Source organism: Bubalus bubalis, chromosome 12 (genome assembly GCF_019923935.1).
Source record: "Bubalus bubalis isolate 160015118507 breed Murrah chromosome 12, NDDB_SH_1, whole genome shotgun sequence".
Lineage (NCBI taxonomy): Eukaryota > Metazoa > Chordata > Mammalia > Artiodactyla > Bovidae > Bubalus > Bubalus bubalis.
Window position 1 is genome coordinate 71840860 of NC_059168.1, and position 21211 is coordinate 71862070.

A 21211-nucleotide genomic window follows, 5' to 3' on the forward strand; every position below is an offset into this window, starting at 1 on the left:
ACAAAAGAGCCTTAGACAAAACGCTAGAGGCCAGGCTAGGAGTGCGGAGGCGGGTGACAGGGGGGAACAGTTAGCGAGCGCTCCTGGTTAGGAGCAACCTAGCAGGCCGCCTCAGGCGGGCCCCGGCCGTTGGTGGGCGTGACTACGCCAATCTCGCGGGAGCGGCGGTTGGGCGGGCCGTTGTCCCCGCGGGCGGGGCGAGTTGCTAAGGAAATGACTGCCCGCAGCGCCGCGCCGCGCCGCGCCGCGCCGGCCGGGCGGGGTCTGAAGCGGCGCCGTTTCCGCTTCCGCTCCCTCTCTGCTCCCGTCCCGTTACCGCCTCCTGGCCCGCCTCGCGCCTTTTCACCGGTACCTTGCGTCGGCCGTGCAGTTTAGCTAGTTCTTGCCACGCGCGCACCCGGGGCCCCGGCTCCAGCGCCGGCACGGGTCGCGCTTCGTTCGCCTGCCCCTGAGGCCGCCGGTCAGCCGCCGCCATGGGTGCCTACCTCTCTCAGCCCAACACGGTGAAGTGCTCTGGAGACGGGGTCGGCGCCTCGCGCCTGCCGCTGCCCTACGGCTTCTCCGCCATGCAAGGCTGGCGCGTCTCCATGGAGGTGAGGCGGGAGGGGCCCATAGGCTGGCGGCTGCAGGGCGGGAACCCGACGGAGAAAGGGAGCGGGGGGATGGGGTCATCCCCGGGGGAGGGTCCTAAACGGGAGGCTGTGGCCGCAGCGGCAGTTTGTGAGGCGACAGCGAGAGCGGGGCCGGGGCCGAGAGCGACCTGCGGTGCTAGGGGACCGTGTGACGGTGGCCAGCTTGGCGGCGAGCGCTCAGCCATGTGGGGAGAGGCACCTTCCGCCAACTGACCGACCTCCCCGTGCCTTCGCGCCATCCTCTCGTGCCAACCCAGCTTTCCAGGCTCGTAAACGGTGTGAGGTTTAGTGTAGGAGTAAAGAAGAGAGGGACTATTTATCCATTGACTTTTGCTCGGGAGAGGCGGATACATGTGAATGACTGTACTTCAGGAAAAAATGTGGTATGAGAGCTCTTTCTGGACGAGGAGTTTGACAGTGATAGGAAGCCAAGCAAATAGTCTGTTTCAAATTCATATTACCTAGTTGCCTGGTTCTGGGCACCACATGTTAATTTCAGAGGTTTGACTTGACCTCCAAGAATTGTCACTCGTTTGTTTTTTCCCTCAGGGCCTTTTCTAGCCTTTGGAAAACTTGAATTGTGTCAGTCACTCTAATTTTTTTTTAAATTATGCCTAATTATTTTTTTCTTACTCTGAATACCTCTACAGCTTAGTAGTTGTCATTTGCCTGTGCTTGTTGTAGTTTATAATTTCCTTGATTTTCTATAAAAAAAAACTTTTTTTAATTTTAGTCTACAGAAAACATTATCCTTTTATAGAAAATTGCACTGTTGATAAAATGGAAAATTTCTGGATTAAAAAGAATAGTGTTGGGCAAATGGATATGAAACTACAAAGGAGAATAGATTAAACTGTAGTAGGAGGGAAAGGGAGAAGGACATGGTTAAGACCTGTTTTTGTGAAGAATATTGTGAGGTCTAGGCAGAGGAGCAGGGGAAATGCTCTAATTATGTCTGGGATGGAGGGTTTATCCACTTAAACTAGGTGGGCTTCAGGTAGCAGCCAAATACTGTCTCCCTTGGGAATTTCTTCAAATCCCTCGCTCCTCCCTGTGGTTAGCTCTGGAATGACAGTATAAACTTAAATGGTTTGTTCTCAGACTCAAATTTTATACCTCTAGCAGACTTTATCATTAGGTGTAAAATCTTGAAAAACAGACAGGATCTTATAGTTCGTCTCACCAAGTTTGGCTCCCAGATTTTACAGCTTAGAAATTGAGGCCCAAAGAGATTAGGATAGCTGTGCCTTGGTGGAAAGAATCTATAGGATGGAAATTGTTTGACACATTCTCATCTGTGTCAACCTGAAATGAAGCATTTATGTTTCTCTGTGGTGCACTGTATGGAGCTTACCAATTCAGTTGGGTGCTTGGAAAAAAGTAATTATCTGGCTGGTGGAAATGTCTTGATAGAGCTTTGAAAGGAAAGACTTAATGTCAGTCTTGTTTTTGGGTTAGTTGGTAATTTGGGGTTCTGGTTCTATGGCATTTTCTGTTAATATTGTAAGATTTGAGGTGACTGTCTCAGAGTAAGGCTTTTCCTTTGAGTTTCTCATTCCGTATTTTCCTCTTTTCCTCTATGCTGTGGTTTTTTCCACTTCTCAGCTATTCTTTCTAGTTTTCTTCATGAATTGAGTTGCTTGGATATTCAATTTTCCAAGTCATTTGTCCAGTGATTCTGTACTGTTTGCTTCTCTGTAGGGCATTTCCTTTTATTTTTGGTTTCTCCTCTGGTAATTGAAATATGTGTTTCATGAGAGGCTGTTTGGTTTGTAGAAATCTTACTAGACTATTCCCTTAAATCCTAATCTTCCTCCTAAGAGATAACCACTTAGGGTTTTAAAATCTTATTATGCTATTTCTGAATTTCCCTTTGTCTGAATAGTTAAATATACCTAATCAAATCCTCTTGAAGTCCTGTTTGGGATTGTGTTCTGCTGCATCCATAACGTTTGCTTCCGGCTTTGTTTCCTTTCTCCTTAAAGTATAATAGTTTCTTTGCTATGGCAAGAAAAGAACTTTGACTTCAACCTCTTGAGTGAAGAGCTACCTCTTAGCTTTTCAGAAAGTATACTCCTGTTCCTCTTAACCTTTGGGGCTTAATTCCACCAGTGTATTAATTCTATCAACCTTATTTGCCTAGTCCTAATGATTTAGTTGAGGTGAGTTTATCATAGTGGCACACATAATAAAGGTTACTGAAATCCTGATTGATGCATAGATTCAGCCTTAGAGAGTACTGTTTATCCGTTCTCTTGAGGCAAGATGGCAGCTATCAGTAGCTGGCATTTTATACTTTCTGCCCCTCTCTAGCCCCTCTTTCTGTGGAACCAGGGTGTTTTGAGGAGGGGTAATCAGATTACTACAGTTGATGTTCCCTTCCCTGCTTCCTTCTCCATGATTTGGAGGGACCCTTAAGCTGGTGGTGGTGGTGGTGGTGGTTCAGTCGCGTCCAACTCTTTGCAACTGCATGCATGGACTGCAGCGCTCCAGGCTTTCCTGTCCATCATCTCCTGGAGTTTGCTCAAACTTTATGTCCATTGAGTCGGTGATGCCATCCAACCATCTCATCATCTGTCATCCCCTTCTCTCCTGTTTTCAATCTTTCCCAGCATCAGAATCTTTTCCAGTGAGTCGGCCATTCGCATCAGGTGGCCAAAGTATTGGACCATCAGCTTCAGTATCAGTCCTTCCAGTGAATATTCAGGGTTGATTTCCTTTAGGATTGACTGTTTTGATCTTCTTGCTGTCCAGGGGACTCTCAAGAGTCTTCTCCAGCACCATGGTTCGAAAGCATCAATCCTTTGGCACTCAGCCTTTTTTATTGTCCAGCTCTCACATCTGTACATGACTACTGGAAAAGTCATAGCTTTGACTATACAGACCTTTGTGGCAAAGTAATATCTCTGCTTTTTAATATACTGTCTAGGTTTGTCATTGGTTTCTTCCAAGGAGCAAGCGTCTTTTAATTTCATGGCTGCAGTCACCGTCCTCAGTGATTTTGGAGCCCCAGAAAAGAAAGTCTCTCACTGTCTTCATTGTTTCCCCATCTGTTTGCCATGAAGTGACGGGACCGGATACCATGATCTTAGTTTTTTGAGTGTTGAGTTTTTGTTTTTTGGTTTTTTTTAATTCCACCAGTTTATTGCTACCAACCCATCTCCCTCCACCCTCATGCATGCATGTTCAGCCATGTAACCCCATGGACTGCAGCCCTCCAGGCTCCTCTGTCCATTGACTTTTCCAGGCAAGAATACTGGGAGTGGGGGGTACTATTTCCTTCTCCAAAGTGAATGTTGAGTTTTAAGCCAGCTTTTTCACATTCTTTCACCTTCATCAAGAGGCTCTTTAATTCCTCTTCGCTTTCTGCCGTAAGGGTGGTGTCATCTGCATATCTGAGGTTATTGATATTATTCTCTGCAACCTGGATTCCAGCTTGTATTTTGGGAGTTAACAGGTATGTTGTGGAAGGGTACCTGAGAAATATTTATGGAAAGGCTCTTGAGTTTCTGGTGTCAAAGAGATTAGGGTAATTTTAGTTTTTGGTTATGAGGGTCTCTGAAGTGACAAGATTGTTTCCAGTTAGGAAGTTAAGATGTATATGTTTATATATATATAGTATGCATGTGTATATTATAAGCACTTATATTTACCCCCTTTTAAAGGCAGCATCAATGCATAACATATAATTTTGAGTTGGATAGCTGTTGCCATATAGAAGCTGGCTTATTAATGGTCAGAGTGGGTCATCTAGAATTGAATGTACATAATGTTGAGCAGCGGAGAAGGCAATGGCACCCCACTCCAGTACTCGTGCTTAGAAAATCCCATGGGCGGAGGAGCCTGGTGGGCTGCAGTCCATGGGGTCGCTAAGAATCGGACGCAACTGAGCGACTTCACTTTCACTTTTCACTTTCATGCATTGGAGAAGGAAATGGCAACCCACTCCAGTGTTCTTGCCTGGAGTATCCAGGGACGGGGGAGGCTGGTGGGCTGCCGTCTATGGGGTTGCACAGAGTCGGACACGACTGAAGTGACTTAGCAGACTTAGCAGTAATGTTGAGCAGAAAGTTCTTAAGCTACATGCATGACAGTTTCAATCATTATATTAATAGGGGGAATATAAAGTGAAATATCACAGGCTGTGGGGTTCCACTGAAGATCGGGCATCTGAAGCTGAGGAGCATTTATTGTTTGATCCTCAGATTAGCGTCTCATCTCTGTGACTTAAAGCACTTTTTACTTATTGAACCAGATCAGAATTCCTTTGTCTAGGACATGGTTAAGCAACTTTCATGGAAGGGCATTCTTTTCATTTGATCAGCATGCAGTACCTTTTCTTCACAATTCAAAGATAGTATGAAATGATACCAAGTGTATGCCCTTGAGTACAGAGAAGTTGTTTCCTACTATTCCTTTATAAGTTTTCAAACAGTTGTAAGTTAGAGTCAGAATGTATTTTTCAAGATTTCAAGAATATTTTACATAAATTATTTCTATTGCCCAGTCCTCTAGCAATTAATACTACTCTCAACCCCTGACCACCCTCTATTGGGTTATCTACTTAGAATTGTACAGCTTGAATTTGAGTGTAGAAATAAGATCAGATTAGTAGTTCTTGCCATTATTAGCTATCATTAAATTTGTGCTGTCTGGAAGCACAGATCTTTCGAACTGAACTAATAGCATCTCTGATGTTTAGTGACACATTGTCATCTCAGTACCAATTACAGTGGAGTTTTCTGTTTCCCTCTAGATCTAGTTCAAAGATGGAGTATATCAGCTTTAATCATGTGTAATCCTTGAAAATGTATATTCAGGTTCTTTTTAAACAACTTTATTGTGCCATGTCCATTTAAAGTATACATTTCAACGGTCATCCAGGTTGTACATGAATCAATCACTACTTCATTCCTTCTTATGGCTGAATCATCGTCCATTGTACGCACATTTTGTTTATTCATCAGTTGATGGACGTTGGGATTTTCACATTTTGACTTTTTTGAATAATGATGCAATGAACAATCATGTTCAAACTTGTGTGGAAATAGGTTTTATTTCTTTTGAGTGTATACCTAGGAGTTGAATTGCTGGGTCATATAGTAACTCCCCAGAGAAGGCAATGGCACCCCACTCCAGTACTCTTGCTTGGAAAATCCCATGGATGGAGGAGCCTGGTAGGCTGCAGTCCATGGGGTCGCTAAGAGTCGGACAAGACTCAGCGACTTCACTTTCACTTTTCACTTTCATGCCTTGGAGAAGGAAATGGCAACCCACTCCAGTGTTCTTGCCTGGAGAATCCCAGGGACGGGGGAGCCTGGTGGGCTGCCGTCTATGGGGTCGCACAGAGTTGGACACGATTGAAGTGACTTAGCATAGCATAGCATAGTAACTCCCATATTTAACATTTTGAGGAACTGCCTAACTACTTTCCAAAGTGGTGGTTCTGTTTACATTTCTACTAGCAGTATATGAGGGTATCAGTTTCTCTACCTCCTCCTTATACCTGTTGCCCTTTTTTCTCCTGATTATAGCCATTCTTATGGGTATGAAATGATATTCCATTGTGATTTTGTTTGTATTTCTGTGATGGCTAATGATGTTTGGCATCTTTCCTTGAGTTTATTGGCCATTTAGGTATTCTTGGAGAAATGTCTATTCATATCCTTTGTCTTTTTTTTTTTTTTTTTTTTGCCATGGTTAGTGGCATGCGGGCATTCAGGATCTTAGTTCCCTAACCAGGTATCAAACCTGTGCCCCGTGGAAGCATGCAGAGTCTTAACCACTGGACCACCAGGGAAGCCCCTGTTGGTGACCTTTTAGGCACCAGAGTTTTAAATTTTGATGAAGTCCATTTAGGTGATCCATTTGGAGTTAATTTTTGTGTATGGTGTAAAGAAGGGGTACACCTTCATACTTTTGCATCTGGATATGTGTTTGTCCCAGCATCATTTATTTAGGATCCTATTCTTTTCCCTCTTTGAATTATCTTGGCATCATTGTTTAAGTTCAGTTCAGTTCAGTCGCTCAGTCGGGTCCAACTCTTTGCGACCCCACGAATCACAGCATGCCAGGCCTCCCTGTCCATCACCAACTCCTGGAGTTTACTCAAACTCATGTCCATCGAGTCAGTGATGCCATCCAGCCATCTCATCTTCTGTCGTCCCCTTCTCCTCCTGCCCCCAATCCCTCCCAGCATCAGAGTCTTTTTCACTGAGTCAACTCTTCGCATGAGGTGGCCAAAGTATTGGAGTTTCAGCTTCAACATCAGTCCTTCCAATGAACACCCAGGACTGATCTCCTTTGGAATGGACTGGTTGGATCTCCTTGCAGTCCAAGGGACTCTCAACAGTCTTCTCCAACACCACAGTTCAAAAGCATCAGTTCTTTGGCGCTCAGCTTTCTTCACAGTCCAACTCTCACATCCATACATGACCACTGGAAAAACCATAGCCTTGACTAGACGGACCTTTGTTGGCAAAGTAATGTCTCTGCTCTTTAATATGCTATCTAGGTTGGTCATAACTTTCCTTCTAAGGAGTAAGCGTCTTTTAATTTCATTTTCTGAATGTTGAGCTTTAAGCCAACTTTTTCACTCTCTACTTTCACCTTCATCAAGAGGCTTTTTAGTTCCTCTTCACTTTCTGCCATAAGGGTGGTATCATCTGCATGTCTGAGGTTATTGATATTTCTCTCGGCAATCTTGATTCCAGCTTGTGCTTCTTCCAGCCCAGCGTTTCTCATGATGTACTCTTTATAGAAGTTGAATAAGCAGGGTGACAATATACAGCCTTGACGTACTCCTTTTCCTATTTGGAACCAGTCTGTTGTTCCGTGTCCAGTTCTGACTGTTGCTTCCTGACCTGCGTATAGGTTTCTCAAGAGGCACAGTTGACCATAAATATAAGGGTTTATTTCTGGACTGTTTATTCCATTCCATTGATCTGTGTACCACACCGTCTTGGTTACTATAGCTATTTTTTTTCATTTCTTCTTTTTGAGTCCCTCGTATATCTGTATGAACTTTAGGATCAGTTTGTCAGTTTCACTGCAGAAGGCACCAGGGATTTTGATAGGGCTTATTCTGAATTTGTAGATCAGTTAATGAGTATTGCTATCTAAAGAGCCTCTTGATGAAAGTGAAAGAGGGGAGTGAAAAAGCTGGCTTAAAACTCAACATTCAAAAACTTAAAGATCATGACATCTGGTCCCATCACTTCATGGCAAATAGATGGGGAAACAATGGAAACAGAGACAGAATTTATTTTCCTGGGCTCCAAAATCACTGCAGATAGTGACTGCAGCCATGAAATTAAAAAATGCTTGGCTCTTTGGAAGAAAACTATGACAAACCCAGACAGCATATTAAAAAGCAGAGACATTACTTTACTGGCAAAAGTCTGTATAATCAAAGCTATAATTTTTCCCGTAGTCCTGTATGGATGTGAGAGTTGGAGCATAAAGAAGGTTGAGCACTAAAGAATTGATGCTTTTGAACTGTGGTGTTGGAGAAGACTCTGGAGAGTCCCTTGGACTGCAAGGAGATCCAACCGGTCCATTCTGAAGGAGATCAGCCCTGGGATTTCTTTGGAGGGAATGATGCTGAAGCCGAAGCTCCGATACTTTGGCCACCTGATGGAAAGAACTGACTCATGAGTAAAGACCCTCATGCTGGGAAAGATTGAAGGCAGGAGGAGAAGGGGATGACAGAGGACGAGATGGTTGGCTGGCATCACCAACTCAGTGGACATGAGTTTGAGCAAGCTCTGGGAGTTGGTGATGGACAGGGAAGCACAGTCCATCGGGTTGCAAAGAGTTGGATACGACTGAGTGACTGAACTATCTTAATGATATTAAGCCTATAGTTTTCTTGTGATGTCTGTCTGGTTTTGATATCAGAATAATATTGGCCTCATAGAATGAGTTGGAAAGTGTTATCCCTTCTTTATTTTGGAAGAGTTTGTGAAGAATTCATACTAATTTTTTAAATATTTGGTAGAGCTCACTGGTGATGCCATCTGAGCATGGGCTTTTGGTAGGAAGTTTGTTTGGTAAAATACACATAACATGAAATTTGCCATCTTAACCATTTAAAACATGCAGATCAGTAGTGTTAAGTAAATTCACTTTGTGGTGCAACCAGTCTCCAGAACTCTTTTCATCTTGCAAAACTGAAACTCTATACCCACTAAACTATTCCCCATCCCCCTCCCACCCCCGTCCCCAGCCCCTAGCAACCACTCCTATTCTACTTTCTATCTATGAATTTCACTGCTCTGGATACCAAAGTATTGGCTGGCTTATTTCACTTAGCATCATGTCCTCAAGGTTCATCCATGTTGTAGCATGTGTCAGAATTTCCTTTTTAAAGTTGAATGATATTCCTTGGCCCATATGTACCACATTTTAAAAATTCATTCATCTGTTGGTGAACACGTGAGTTTTTCTACTTTTGGGCTATTGTGAACAAAGCTGCTGTGAACATAGGTGTGTTAATACCTCTTTGAGACCCTAATGGGAAGATGAAGATCAAGTTGTCTGGAGAAGGCCCACTTGGTGCTAGTTCACAGTGGCTGTGTTTAGCTGTGTCCTCACAAGGCAAAGGACTCAGCTGGTGTCTCTTATTATAAGAGTACTAATCTCATTCATGAGAGCTCCTTCCTCATGACTTAATTGCCTCTCGAAGTCTGCACCTCTAAATACCATCACATTGCCAATGAAGTTTCAATATATGAATGTTGGGGGGACATAAAACATTCGGTCTGTAACACAGTGGTAATACGTGCATATGATTTTTATAATCAGACATACATGACTTTTAAAAATAAAAAATGTAGTTCTCTTTCCAACCACTTTGAAAATTTTTTCCTTGAGTTGCAAAGATTTAGATAAATTTAAGTAGCAGAACTCTAAATGGTTGATCCAGTAACAAAGGAGCATTCATGGATGTATTTGTAACCTTAAGAATAATAAAGTGAAAGTGAAAATTGCTCAGTCGTGTCCGACTCTATGCAACCATGTGGACTGTAGCCTGCCAGGCTCCTCTGTCCATGGAATTCTCCAGGCAGTTCTGCTGGAGTGGGTAGCTATTCCCTTCTCCAGGGGATCTTTCTAACCCAGGGATCGAATCCAGCTCTCCCACATGCAGGTGGATTCTTTACTGTCTGAGCCAGTAGGGAAGCCCACAGGAAAGGTAAGCAGGAGTTTATTAAAAACAGATCCATTGTTTATCTAGATGGTCAGAGGGGCTGTGTGATATATGATCTAATAAGGCAAGACCTGAGAGTCCTGGTTCAGGTGACCTGTGTATTCTACATCATTTCTTTCAGATCATCTCGGTTATTGTGTTAGGACACATCTCTAGGTTTAGAATAGTAAACGAAGGAGGAGTTATCCCTAAGATATTTGTAAAACAGCCTGTTTTCATGCTGTTTTGGACCTACAACACTTTTCCCCTATGGGATTTGGATAACAATACAAGATAATATATGCTAAATGCCAAATTACTGATACAGACAGTCAATATTAAAGAGAGTTCAGAAGAGGAATGATCACACAGAGTATTGGTGTGATCTCTTAGGAGGTGGTGAGACTAACTGGACCTTTAGGAAACAGTATAAATGGTAACAAATGGGGAGAAGAAAAGTGAGAGAAGGAAAAATATTAGAAGAGATAGGAGGAAAGATTGAGATAGGCATGCTTACTATGCCAGGGTAGAGTGTAACAGTATCAAAAGTGCCAAGAGTAGTTTCTTTTGGGGAATGGTATGAGTTAAAGCAGAGAAGGCAATGGCACCCGACTCCAGTGCTCTTGCCTGGAAAATCCCATAGACGGAGGGCCTGGTGGGCTGTAGTCCATGGTGTCGCTAAGAGTCAGACAGGACTGAGCGACTTCACTTTCACTTTTCACTTTCATGCATTGGAGAAGGAAATGGCAACCCACTCCAGTGTTCTTGCCCGGAGAATCCCAGGGACTGGGGAGCCTCATGGGCTGCCGTCTGTGGGGTCGCACAAAGTCAGACATGACTGAAGCGACTTAGCAGCAGCATGAGTTAAAGAGACTATAGGTTATGGAGAGGAATAGAAATGATTATTGAGTGCCTTTAATTGCCAGTAAGTTGTATGGAATTAATCTAATGCAGTAGGGTTCACTGAAGGGCCCGACAGTAAAATGTCACATTAGGGAGATTAATCTGGCAACTGGATGTATGTGGGCTGGATTACAGGAGATAGAGAGTAGAGACAGGAAAGGAGTTAAAGTATTGAGTAAAGTAATCCAGGATCATAGTTATGAGGGGGAAGTTAGCAGGACTCAGTGATAGATGTTGACAGATGGAAGTCAGGGAGGACTGATACTAGGTGTTGCCTAGGAGAGTTAAGATTCCATCCACAGGAATAAGACATGTAGGAGAAGCTGTGATTTTTTTTGTGTGTGGGTCGGGGAGTGACTGCTAAGTTCCTGTTTACATATGTTAAGTTTGAGGTGGAGAAGGGGCATCCTGTGGAAACAGACAATTGGAGGTATAGAATTACAGTTCTTCACAGAACCCAAGAGAACTGTTGAGAAAGCTGACATGGTTTGCACTATTTAGTTTCATACAGTGGTTGGGGAGAATGAAACCTGCAAAATGGCTGTTTGGGTTGCTGTTATGGTTATTGCCTGTTCTGTGACATATGATCTTGAGGGAGAAGGGTTTGTGTTTGAGAGGAAATGTTAATCTAGAAAGAGAAGAAATACTGCTTCTGAGGAAGACATGAAGGAGAGGTTAGACACTGCAATGGAGAAATTAGAAATCTTCCTAGAGAAGATGAGGTATATCTTGAAATAAGACCTCAATCTAAGTAAAGTAAGAGGTTAGCTTATCTGCTAACTTGTTTTGTCACTAAGTCCCATCTGATTCTTTGCAACCCCATGGACTGTATCCCACCCACCAGGCTCCTCTCTCCATGGAATTTCCTGGGCAAGAATATTGGAGTGGGTTGCCATTTCCTTCTCCAGGGGACCTTCCCTACCTAGAAATCAAACCTGTGTCTCCTTCACTGGCAGGCAGATTCTTTACTGCTGAGCCACCAGGGAAGCCTTTTTTCTGCTAAGAATGAACAGAAAATATCCGTGAGAACTTGAGTAGTGTGGAAAAGGTTTGTGACTAACTGTGGTTCATATATTTAAGAGTCAGTGCGAACAGAGAAAAAAATTTAAATGGAAGTAGTCAACTGCAGTCAACATGATTTCATGACATTTTTATAACTAGCAATACTTAGTGGCTCAGATTCAAGGGTAAAGAAAGCAGTTGGTCGGGTTATACAAGGATGGATGAGTTTTTCCTAGATTGCTAAGAGACAGTGTTGAAATGCTTAGCTCTGACTCAGAAAGGGACAGAAAGACAAGGGTAAAGGTAGGGAGGCTATGGTTGAAGATATAAGGGGGGAATTGAAGTGATTAGAGAAGGTAGAACAGTTCCAAGTGATGTAGATCCAAAGCCTTACTGAAAAGTGGAGGAGAACAAACCTAAGGCAGGAAGTGAATCTTTATTGTGGGCATTCCTTTTTGAGCAAAAGGAGAGAAGACAAATGTGAACCAGGTATGACATTCAGAGCGGATACATGTATATACTTACGTACTACATCCCAGTTTCCAAAGAATTTTTACACATTTTACATCATCATCATGATTGTCCTGTGAGGATATGAATAATGCAGATACTCTCATTCCATATTATAGAAATAATTATTACCCAAATCTCACCTTCCACTGTTTGGTATGCGATCTTACAGATTTCTTACATACAGATAATTTATGTTTTGCTTTTTATCACTTAATATGTTGTGAACTCATTTCTAAATGAACACATATTCATCATTTCTAACAACTGCATATATTCCATTGGAGAGATGTACTATTTGTGATCTATTCATGGAAATTTAGATGGTTATTTTTTTTACTGTAAGTAATGCTATAATGAGCATTCTTTGTATCTTTTTATCCTTCTGTTAGTACTCCCATAAGATAAATCTAGAAGTCAAATTTCTAGATCAAAAGACATGCACATTTTAATACATATTACCAAATTGCCTTCCAGGAAAACTGCTAATTTATATTCCTGTTGATCAGAGTATGAGAATGTGTTTTTATCTTCACTCTTATTACTAATGGATACTGTTAATCTTTTTCATCATTCTAATTTGCACAAAAAGATAATTCCTTGTTTTTTTTAATGTCCATTTGATTACTGTAGAGGGTAATTATTTTTCCAGTGTTCACTTATGGCTAGATCTTCTGCTTCAAAATCACATGATCTTGTGAGGAGCAATGAGAAGTCAGAGATTTTTTAAATAGAGGTGTGGGTTCAAAAGAGACAATACAGCTGTGATTTAGAATAGTGTTGCAGGACAGAGAAAGACCAGTTGATTCTCTTGTCCACTGGGAAGTAGTGGACAGGAAGAGTGCTAAACTCCTCTACCAAAAAGGTGCAATTAAAAGACATTTAATTTACTTTTGAAAAGCTGAACATTCCCATGGTTCCCTCTTGCTCCCATTCATCTGTTTGCACCCTCATGCAGTTTATTTTTATTAGTTTTCTGTGTGTCCTTGTAGTATTAAGGATTAAAGTATGAGAAGATGGATGTCTATTCTTGTACTCCCTCTTACACAAAAAGCAGCTTACTAAATAAATACGTTATTATATGCTTTGCTTGCTCTATTTAACAAAATACCTTGGAGATCGTCCATGGATTTTTTTTTTTTTTAAGGAAAGCAGTATTTGTGGGTCTTGGAGAAGGCAATGGCACCCCACTCCAGTACTCTTGCATGGAGAATCCCATGGACAGAGGAGCCTGGTAGGCTGCAGTCCATGGGGTTGCTGGGAGTCGGACACGACTGAGCGACTTCACTTTCACTTTTCACTCTCATGCATTGAAGAAGGAAATGGCAACCCACTCCAATGTTCTTGCCTGGAGAATCCCAGGGACGGGGGAGCCTCATGGGCTGCCGTCTATGGGGTCGCACAGAGTCAGACACGACTGAAGCGACTTAGCAGCAGCAGCAACAGTATTCACTAACATGATTTTAATTTAGTGTTACCTCAGTGTGTACAAACATAGACCTGGACATAAATTCCATGCCGACAAACCAAACTGCAAAATCAACAGAACTAAAATCAGCATTAATGTGACACAGCTGTTTTGCTGAAACTAATCAGACACAGCACATCTTGGCACATAATGGATACTCAAATATTTGAATGAATGAATGAATGAATTCTTAGCCACGTTAAAGTTTGAGAATCACTGTAGAAACAATCATAAAAGGCAAGAAAGATGTTGGTGAAAGGAGAGGAGGGGGAAGTATGATAAACCCTGGCTTAGAGGGATGGTAGGTCAGCATGGCTGGTGGTAGAGTTGTTGGTAAAGTCGGGGAGAGGAGGAAGATGACTCTGGTGTGGGGTTCTCCAGATCTCAAGGATGAGGCTAAGAGGCAGTTGTGTTGATGACCACACAGGCCATCAAAGGCCTTCTGAGGATGCCCATTAGCTTCTGGGGCCCTTTCTCCTGGAGACAATCAGAGGGAAATAAAAGAGTCCCTCCTTTTCATTTGCCTGTCTTAAAACCCTAAGTTTAATTTTCTAGCAGACTTGTATAATGACAGCATAGTCTTATTTTAGGGACAGCAGAACTGATACACTCAGATTTCCTCTATCAATATAATTTTAAAAATGTAAATACTAAATACCTGAAAGACAAAGGAGAACTATTAACTTTACTTTTACTAATTAATCAGAATAAATAGTTACATCCTTTTTGTCTGTAGAGAATATACCTATAACACCACTGCAAATTTCTTTTCAAATGTGCTGTGCCTTCAGAATTAAATGATGTTTCAGTTCCAGCTGGGGATGGGAGGTGGGACGACTCTTTGCGACCCCATGGACTATAGCCCTCTATGTTCCTCTGTCCAAGGGATTATCTAGGCAAGAATACTAGAGTGGGTTGCCATTTCCTTCTCCATGGGATCTTCCCGACCCAGGGATCTAACTCACGTCTCCATCATCAACAGGTGGATTCTTTACCACTGAGCCACCTGGGAAAGTGAACAAGTACTGCATACAGTGTAGTTTAATAACTATTTGTTGGAAAGATTTTCTTTTGTAACTGTATCCTCTACCTACCCTGGTGGGGTAATCTGTTTTGATGGTGCTTTTCTGGGGGTGGGAAGTGGGGTGGGGATGCTTCCACTCAGGCTGTCTTAGGCCTCTCCTAGAAATTTTGCAAGTAGGTAAGGATCTCGGGTCGCTTTGTCACTTTTTGCTATCCTCCCTATCATTTTCTTCCTTGAAGTTCACTGATTCATAGAATGGGTCTGGAAGTGAATTTAAAGATCCTTTATTCTGGTTCTTCCCATAGTTGCCACAAATCCAAAAGGGTCAGGTCTAGAGTTCCAACAGCCATTCTGCCATCTGGACTGAGATCTCCTAGGCTGAGGCTGCTAGACTGCAGAGGTAGTGATCTGATTCATCTCTTCCCTTCTTCCCTCTCGCCTTCCTTTCCTTTTGCTCTCTCCCTCCCTTCCCTCCTTCTTCCCCGCTTCCTTTCTCCCACCCTTGTGCTGTTCTTATCATCCCATCTTCCTTTCTTGTTTCTAGGCCATGTAGGTCAGCCAGGGAAGGGTTTAGTGAGATTAAGATGTGAAGGCGGTCCTTCTGACCTGAGATGCACAAGGAAGAATATCCTTTGACCTTAAGAAATGCTAATTATGCTCTTTTTCGTAGGATGCTCACAACTGTATTCCTGAGCTGGACAGTGAGACAGCCATGTTTTCTGTCTATGATGGACATGGAGGTAACTTTAGCAGATCATATTGGTAACATTCTGGGAACCCCAATTCCAGGTCCTTTGTTCTTTTCTTTTCCAGAGTTCTGGTCCTCAGATACCATTTCCTGCCTAGTGCTGTTTTTCTCTATTCTGCCATTCCTTCTTCCCAGTAGGATATTTGATTTGTTCTTAATCTCACCAGGCCTTGTTTTAATACAAGAACCCTTTCCCTATATTAACATTTGTCTCTTTTTCACTGAAAACTAAGTATACAGGTGAGAAAACACATGGGCAGTATTAACAGCCCCGAGAGAGGTGATGGTGAAATCCATTTTCTCGGTCAGAACATCCCAAAACATTGTCGTTCAGATAGGTTTCAGATGTGCTAAGATATTCATCTCCTTAAGCTTTGGGATTCACTGGTGTGTTGATATTGTATCACTTTCTGTGTGTGCAAAGCTGTGCTCTGGGTGACTTTACCTTTCTTCTAGGGGAGGAAGTTGCCTTGTACTGTGCCAAATATCTTCCTGATATCATCAAAGATCAGAAGGCCTACAAAGAAGGCAAGCTACAGAAGGTCTGTGTTCCCACACTGTTCCTTGTCCACTTCTGCAGACTTTCTCTTTTTCTCTCCCCCCCACCCCCCATCCTTGGCTTTTCTTTTTTGATTGCCACCCAGCTGCTTCTTACTATATTTCTTAAAGAATTCTGTACCTAATTTCTTAAAAGAATTCTGTGCCTAAAATGAACTTATTCCCACTTGGTCCTTTTTAGAGTGTCGTATTGATTCCCAAGTCTCTGAACTGTTTGTCTCTGAGTTATCTCACAGCTTGGTGGATCACTCTGATTTGCATCCCATCCTTGTGCCCAGGATTGTGTATAGGCAATTCATTTTGTATCTGCATAGTTTTTCTACACTTGCTTTATACTACTTTGCTTATATTTAGGCTTTGGAAGATGCCTTCTTGGCTATTGATGCCAAGCTAACCACTGAGGAAGTCATTAAGGAACTGGCACAGATTGCAGGGCGACCCACTGAAGATGAGGATGAAAAAGAAAAAGTTGCTGATGAAGATGATGGTGAGTGTGGCACCTTTTGTTTGAGAGGAAATTGGCATATTAAAGAACTATCCTTTAATATACATATAAATTACGTGTCAACTCTGAGAGAAGATGGCTTCCTTGAGACCTGGGAAATCCCCTGTACATTAAAGAATCCCCTGTACTACAGGTGGTAATGAACAGGAGAGAGAGGATTAACCTTTGTTGAGTCCATAGTGTTGTAAGCATTTTTGTATACATTATCTTTTGTCATTGTGATGGGGTCTTTCTGGTTCCTTTTAATGTTTATGTGATCTTTTCTTTTAAGATTGGAACTGCTGTTAGCCATACCAGCCAGTCATTAAGCCTGGGCCCTAGGCCTGGACTGGCGTTGTGGACTTCCTGGGTCCTCAGTTAGAATAGGGTTTCCAGCTTACCCATAAAACACGAGAGGTGATAGGTGACACATACAGTGACTAGTATTCCTTTGACTAAGAAGGGAGTGAAACACAAAGACCAAAGGAAATATCTGGAGGCTGATGTTGGTTGAGGAAAAGGAAGCAAAGGGCTGTTTTTCTGAGTTGTGATAAGACACAGGAGCTACTTGAGAAGGGGAGGTGGTGGGCAAGTAAGTCGGAACTCAGGTCACAAGGGCCGTGGAGGTAGTAAGGGACTGCTTCCCGGAGGAGTCTGGCATGGGGCGCTGATGTAGCATCTCCCCTGCAGTGGACAATGAGGAGGCTGCACTGCTGCATGAAGAGGCTACCATGACTATTGAAGAGCTGCTGACACGCTACGGGCAGAACTGTCACAAGGGTGCTCCCCACAGCAAATCTGGAGCTGGGACAGGCGAGGAACCAGGGTCCCAGGGCCTCAATGGGGAGGCAGGACCTGAGGACCCATCTAGGGAAACTTCTGCAGAGGAAAATGGCCCCACAGCCAAGGCTCACACAGGCCTTTCCTCCAACTCGGAATGTGGGACTGAGGCAGGCCAAGGTGGGGAGCCTGGCACTCCCACTGGTGAGGCTGGGCCTTCCTGCTCTTCAGCCTCCGACAAGCTGCCTCGAGTTGCTAAGTCCAAGTTCTTTGAGGACAGTGAGGATGAGTCAGATGAGGCGGAGGAGGAAGAGGAAGACAGCGAGGTAAGGGCCCATGGGGTCAGACAGATGCTGAAGTTGTAGAGAGGGCCTGGTTGATCGCAGTGCATAATTGCTTTCTACTCTTTTCTGTCTCCTATTTTGACAGCATCCCGCAAATATAGTTTAAGCTTTTTAAAAATTCATTATCTCTGCTAACACAGGTACCATTAGCGCCCTCTTACCTCTTCTTTTGTTGACATTGTAACAAATAGATTTAGTTCTAGCCTTTCAGAGTCTGTCTCCTAGAGAGGTAACAATATGGTGTTCCTTTTGGATAGTTGGGTGTTTCTTTTTTTCTGGGCAGCTTATTCTCTGGTCATGTTGCTGGAAGGTGCATTTGGCTAGCAGCCCTGGCCTTGCCCAAGGTTTCCTGCTAGTGACCACTGAATCTAGTTCAGGAAACCAGTATATCCATGCTAGCCCTTTCTCCCTTCCACCACATTTTTCCATCAGGATCTTATATATATATGCATCTACTAGTGTTTTGAGAATCTGTGTTCAGTAAAGGCCTCTTGGTTCTGAGTGTGTTAGGGGGAGGGGCAAGGGGGTCACCACAGCCTCAGTAGCCTGGGGTCATCCCTCTGGCAGGAATGCAGTGAGGAAGAAGATGGCTACAGCAGTGAAGAGGCAGAGAATGAGGAAGACGAGGATGACACTGAGGAGGCTGAAGAGGATGATGATGAAGAAGAAGAGATGATGGTGCCTGGGATGGAAGGCAAAGAGGAGGTGTGTGGGGAGAGGGTGTGCAGTGAGTCTGAGAAAGCCAAGAGGGTAGGTGTGGTGAGTTCTCTGTGATTTTGGGAGAAGGGTCCCCTTTCTGTCTTAGCACTGAAGTCAGTGGTCATGGGGGGATTTACTCTACAAGGGGAACGAGGTCTTTTGAGTAGAATTGTCTCAGAAAAGGGGGAGAGCATGCTGTAGTTCTGGTAAGATTAAATCTGTGCTCCTCCTGTCTGTTAAACCCCTCTTGGTGGTCCTAGGGAGAGGAGAAAATATAGGAGAATGATAAGAACTGTTATCCAGAAGCTCCTGTGATGCTCCCTTTCTTCTTTTAAGCCTGGCTCTGACAGTGGCACAACAGCGGTGGTGGCTCTGATACGAGGGAAGCAGTTGATTGTAGCCAATGCAGGAGATTCCCGCTGTGTGGTGTCTGAGGCCGGCAAAGCTTTAGACATGTCCTATGACCACAAACCGGAGGATGAAGTGGAGCTAGCACGCATCAAGAATGCTGGGGGCAAGGTGACCATGGATGGGCGAGTCAACGGTGGCCTCAACCTCTCCAGAGCCATTGGTAAGTGCCAGGAAACTATGGGAAAGACTTCTGGGGTCTTGTTCTCTGTTCCAGATGCCTATAGCAAACTTTAATCTTCATAGCTCTTTTATTTTTAAACTACTTTTGTATCTGCTGTCTGTGTCCCTTAAACATCTCTGTGAAATAGGTAAGATAGGTATTGAAAAAGACAGGTTAGTGACTGACCTAAAGACAGGGCTGAAACCAGAAAAATTAGAACTCACTTCATGCCACTAGATAATAGAACTTTGTAAAGAATAGAAATGAATGGCAGGGTTTGACTGGCCTCAAACACAAATCTGTGGGAGGGGCTCAGACTACTTACTCATCAACCAACCATTCCATTACTTCAGGAGACCACTTTTACAAGAGAAACAAGAACTTGCCACCAGAGGAACAGATGATTTCGGCCCTTCCTGACATCAAGGTGCTGACTCTCACAGACGATCATGAGTTTATGGTCATTGCCTGTGATGGCATATGGTGAGCACTGGCAGAACACCCTAAAATTCCCTTTTTTCCCTGCAGCGTTACTTCTCATGTGGGGCTCTGAGCTTCTTTATCTTCTTACTAATGACTGTAGTCCGCCCTTTTTATCGGATTGCTCTAAAATTAGAGCCTATATAGGCAACTTGGTGTCAAGATCCCCAAGCAGAAGGCAAAGCTGACAGCAGTCTCTGTGGGTGTTTACATTGGCCTGGGGCATCTGTCAGGCTTCCCAGGTGGCGCAGTGGTCAAGAATATACCTGTCAGTGCAGGAGACGGGTTCAGTCCCTTGTTTGGGAAGATCCTCCTGGAAGAGATATTGGCGACCCACTCTAGTATTCTTACCTGGAGGATGCCATGGACAGAGGAGCCTGGTGGGTCCATAAGAGTTGGACATACTTGAGCAACTCAGCATGCACACATGGGGCATTTGTCACCTCTATCCATATTCTTCTACTCTGCCTTGGTGGGATTAAAAAAGATTCTTACTGTTGTTTATGACCCCAGGAATGTGATGAGTAGCCAGGAAGTTATAGACTTTATTCAATCGAAGATCAGCCAGCGCGATGAAAATGGGGAGCTTCGGTTACTGTCATCCATTGTGGAAGAGGTAAGTCCCAGGGTGGAAAGTGGGTGTCTGGTTTGTGTATCCAAAATTTTCTCTTTTAGCCTGAGTTAAAATCAGAGCCTGGGAATATCACTATTTACTGACATACTAAACTCTGACTAGAAAGATCCACTTACCCTCATTTCCCTGACTTATCCTTATGCCTTATGGACTAGCATGTAGCCTGTTTTGTGGCACCTGTTGCCTGTTCCCTTCCTTCTGCCACCCTGTCTCAGCAAGGCCAGCCGTCTAAGATTTTAGGTTCCCAGAAAGTTTTCAAACCCTGCAGCTGAGCTGCCCCTTCCCTTTTGTAGCTGCTGGATCAATGCCTGGCACCAGACACTTCTGGGGACGGTACAGGGTGTGACAACATGACCTGCATCATCATTTGCTTCAAGCCCCGAAATACAGCAGCGCCTCAGCCAGAGAGTGGCAAGCGGAAACTGGAGGAGGTGCTGTCTACCGAGGGGGCTGAAGAAAATGGCAACAGTGACAAGAAGAAGGCCAAGCGGGACTAGCGGTTGTCCAGATCTCTGCCCACCTAGACTGTTTTCTGAGCCCTCCAGACTGAGACTGAGTTTTGTCTTTTTCCTTTAGCCTTAGCAGTGGTTATCAGGTGTGCAGGGAGAGCTGGGTGGCTTGGCTCAGCCCATTCCAAAGAGGGCTCTCCCTCCACACAGCAGCCTGGGAGCCTCTGCTGTCCTCCCCAGCCTCCTTGCTCCTTGGGGCTCATCACCGGTTCTGTGCCTGTGCTCTGTTGTGTTGGAGGGAAGGACTGGTGGTTCTGGTTTTTACTCTGTGAACTTTATTTAAGGACATTCTTTTTTATTGGCGGCTCCATGGCCCCTAGCCGCTTGCACCTGCTCTCTGTTGTACACTTTCAATCAACTTTTTCAGACTAAAGGCCAAAACCTAATCGTGCCCATGGTGTCCTTTTTTTCCTCTATTGCCATCTTCACTCACCCAGGGTGCCCTGGCTCCGTACTTAATTCCCACCAGAGTAGCAGCCAAGTAGCCCTTTTCCTGCGCGCGCGGGCGCGCGCTTGTTTGTGTGTGTGCGTGTACGCGTGCGCGCCTGCCTGCCTGCCTGCCTGCCTGTAGTGTAAGTTGGGGAGAAGGGGCCTGGGTGTTCTAACTCCCTGAGCTGCTGACAGGCTGGCCTGCCGTCGCAGCTCTTCTCATCCCCTCCTAGAGTTAGGAATGATTTC

At 43.9% G+C, this 21211-nt stretch overlaps 1 protein-coding gene across 1 annotated transcript; it reads left to right on the plus strand.

Annotated features, from left to right (window-relative positions):
- The first annotated feature begins 237 nt into the window (after nt 1-237).
- PPM1G (protein phosphatase, Mg2+/Mn2+ dependent 1G) lies at nt 238-20924 on the plus strand. The gene is made up of 10 exons (XM_006046163.3): nt 238-593; nt 15397-15466; nt 15931-16016; nt 16387-16519; nt 17207-17622; nt 18208-18345; nt 18676-18910; nt 19264-19393; nt 19904-20006; nt 20318-20924. Exons 1-10 carry the CDS (start codon nt 474-476, stop codon nt 20519-20521), a joined length of 1635 nt encoding a protein of 544 aa, XP_006046225.1. The 5' UTR covers nt 238-473; the 3' UTR covers nt 20522-20924.
- The last annotated feature ends 287 nt before the right edge of the window (nt 20925-21211 follow it).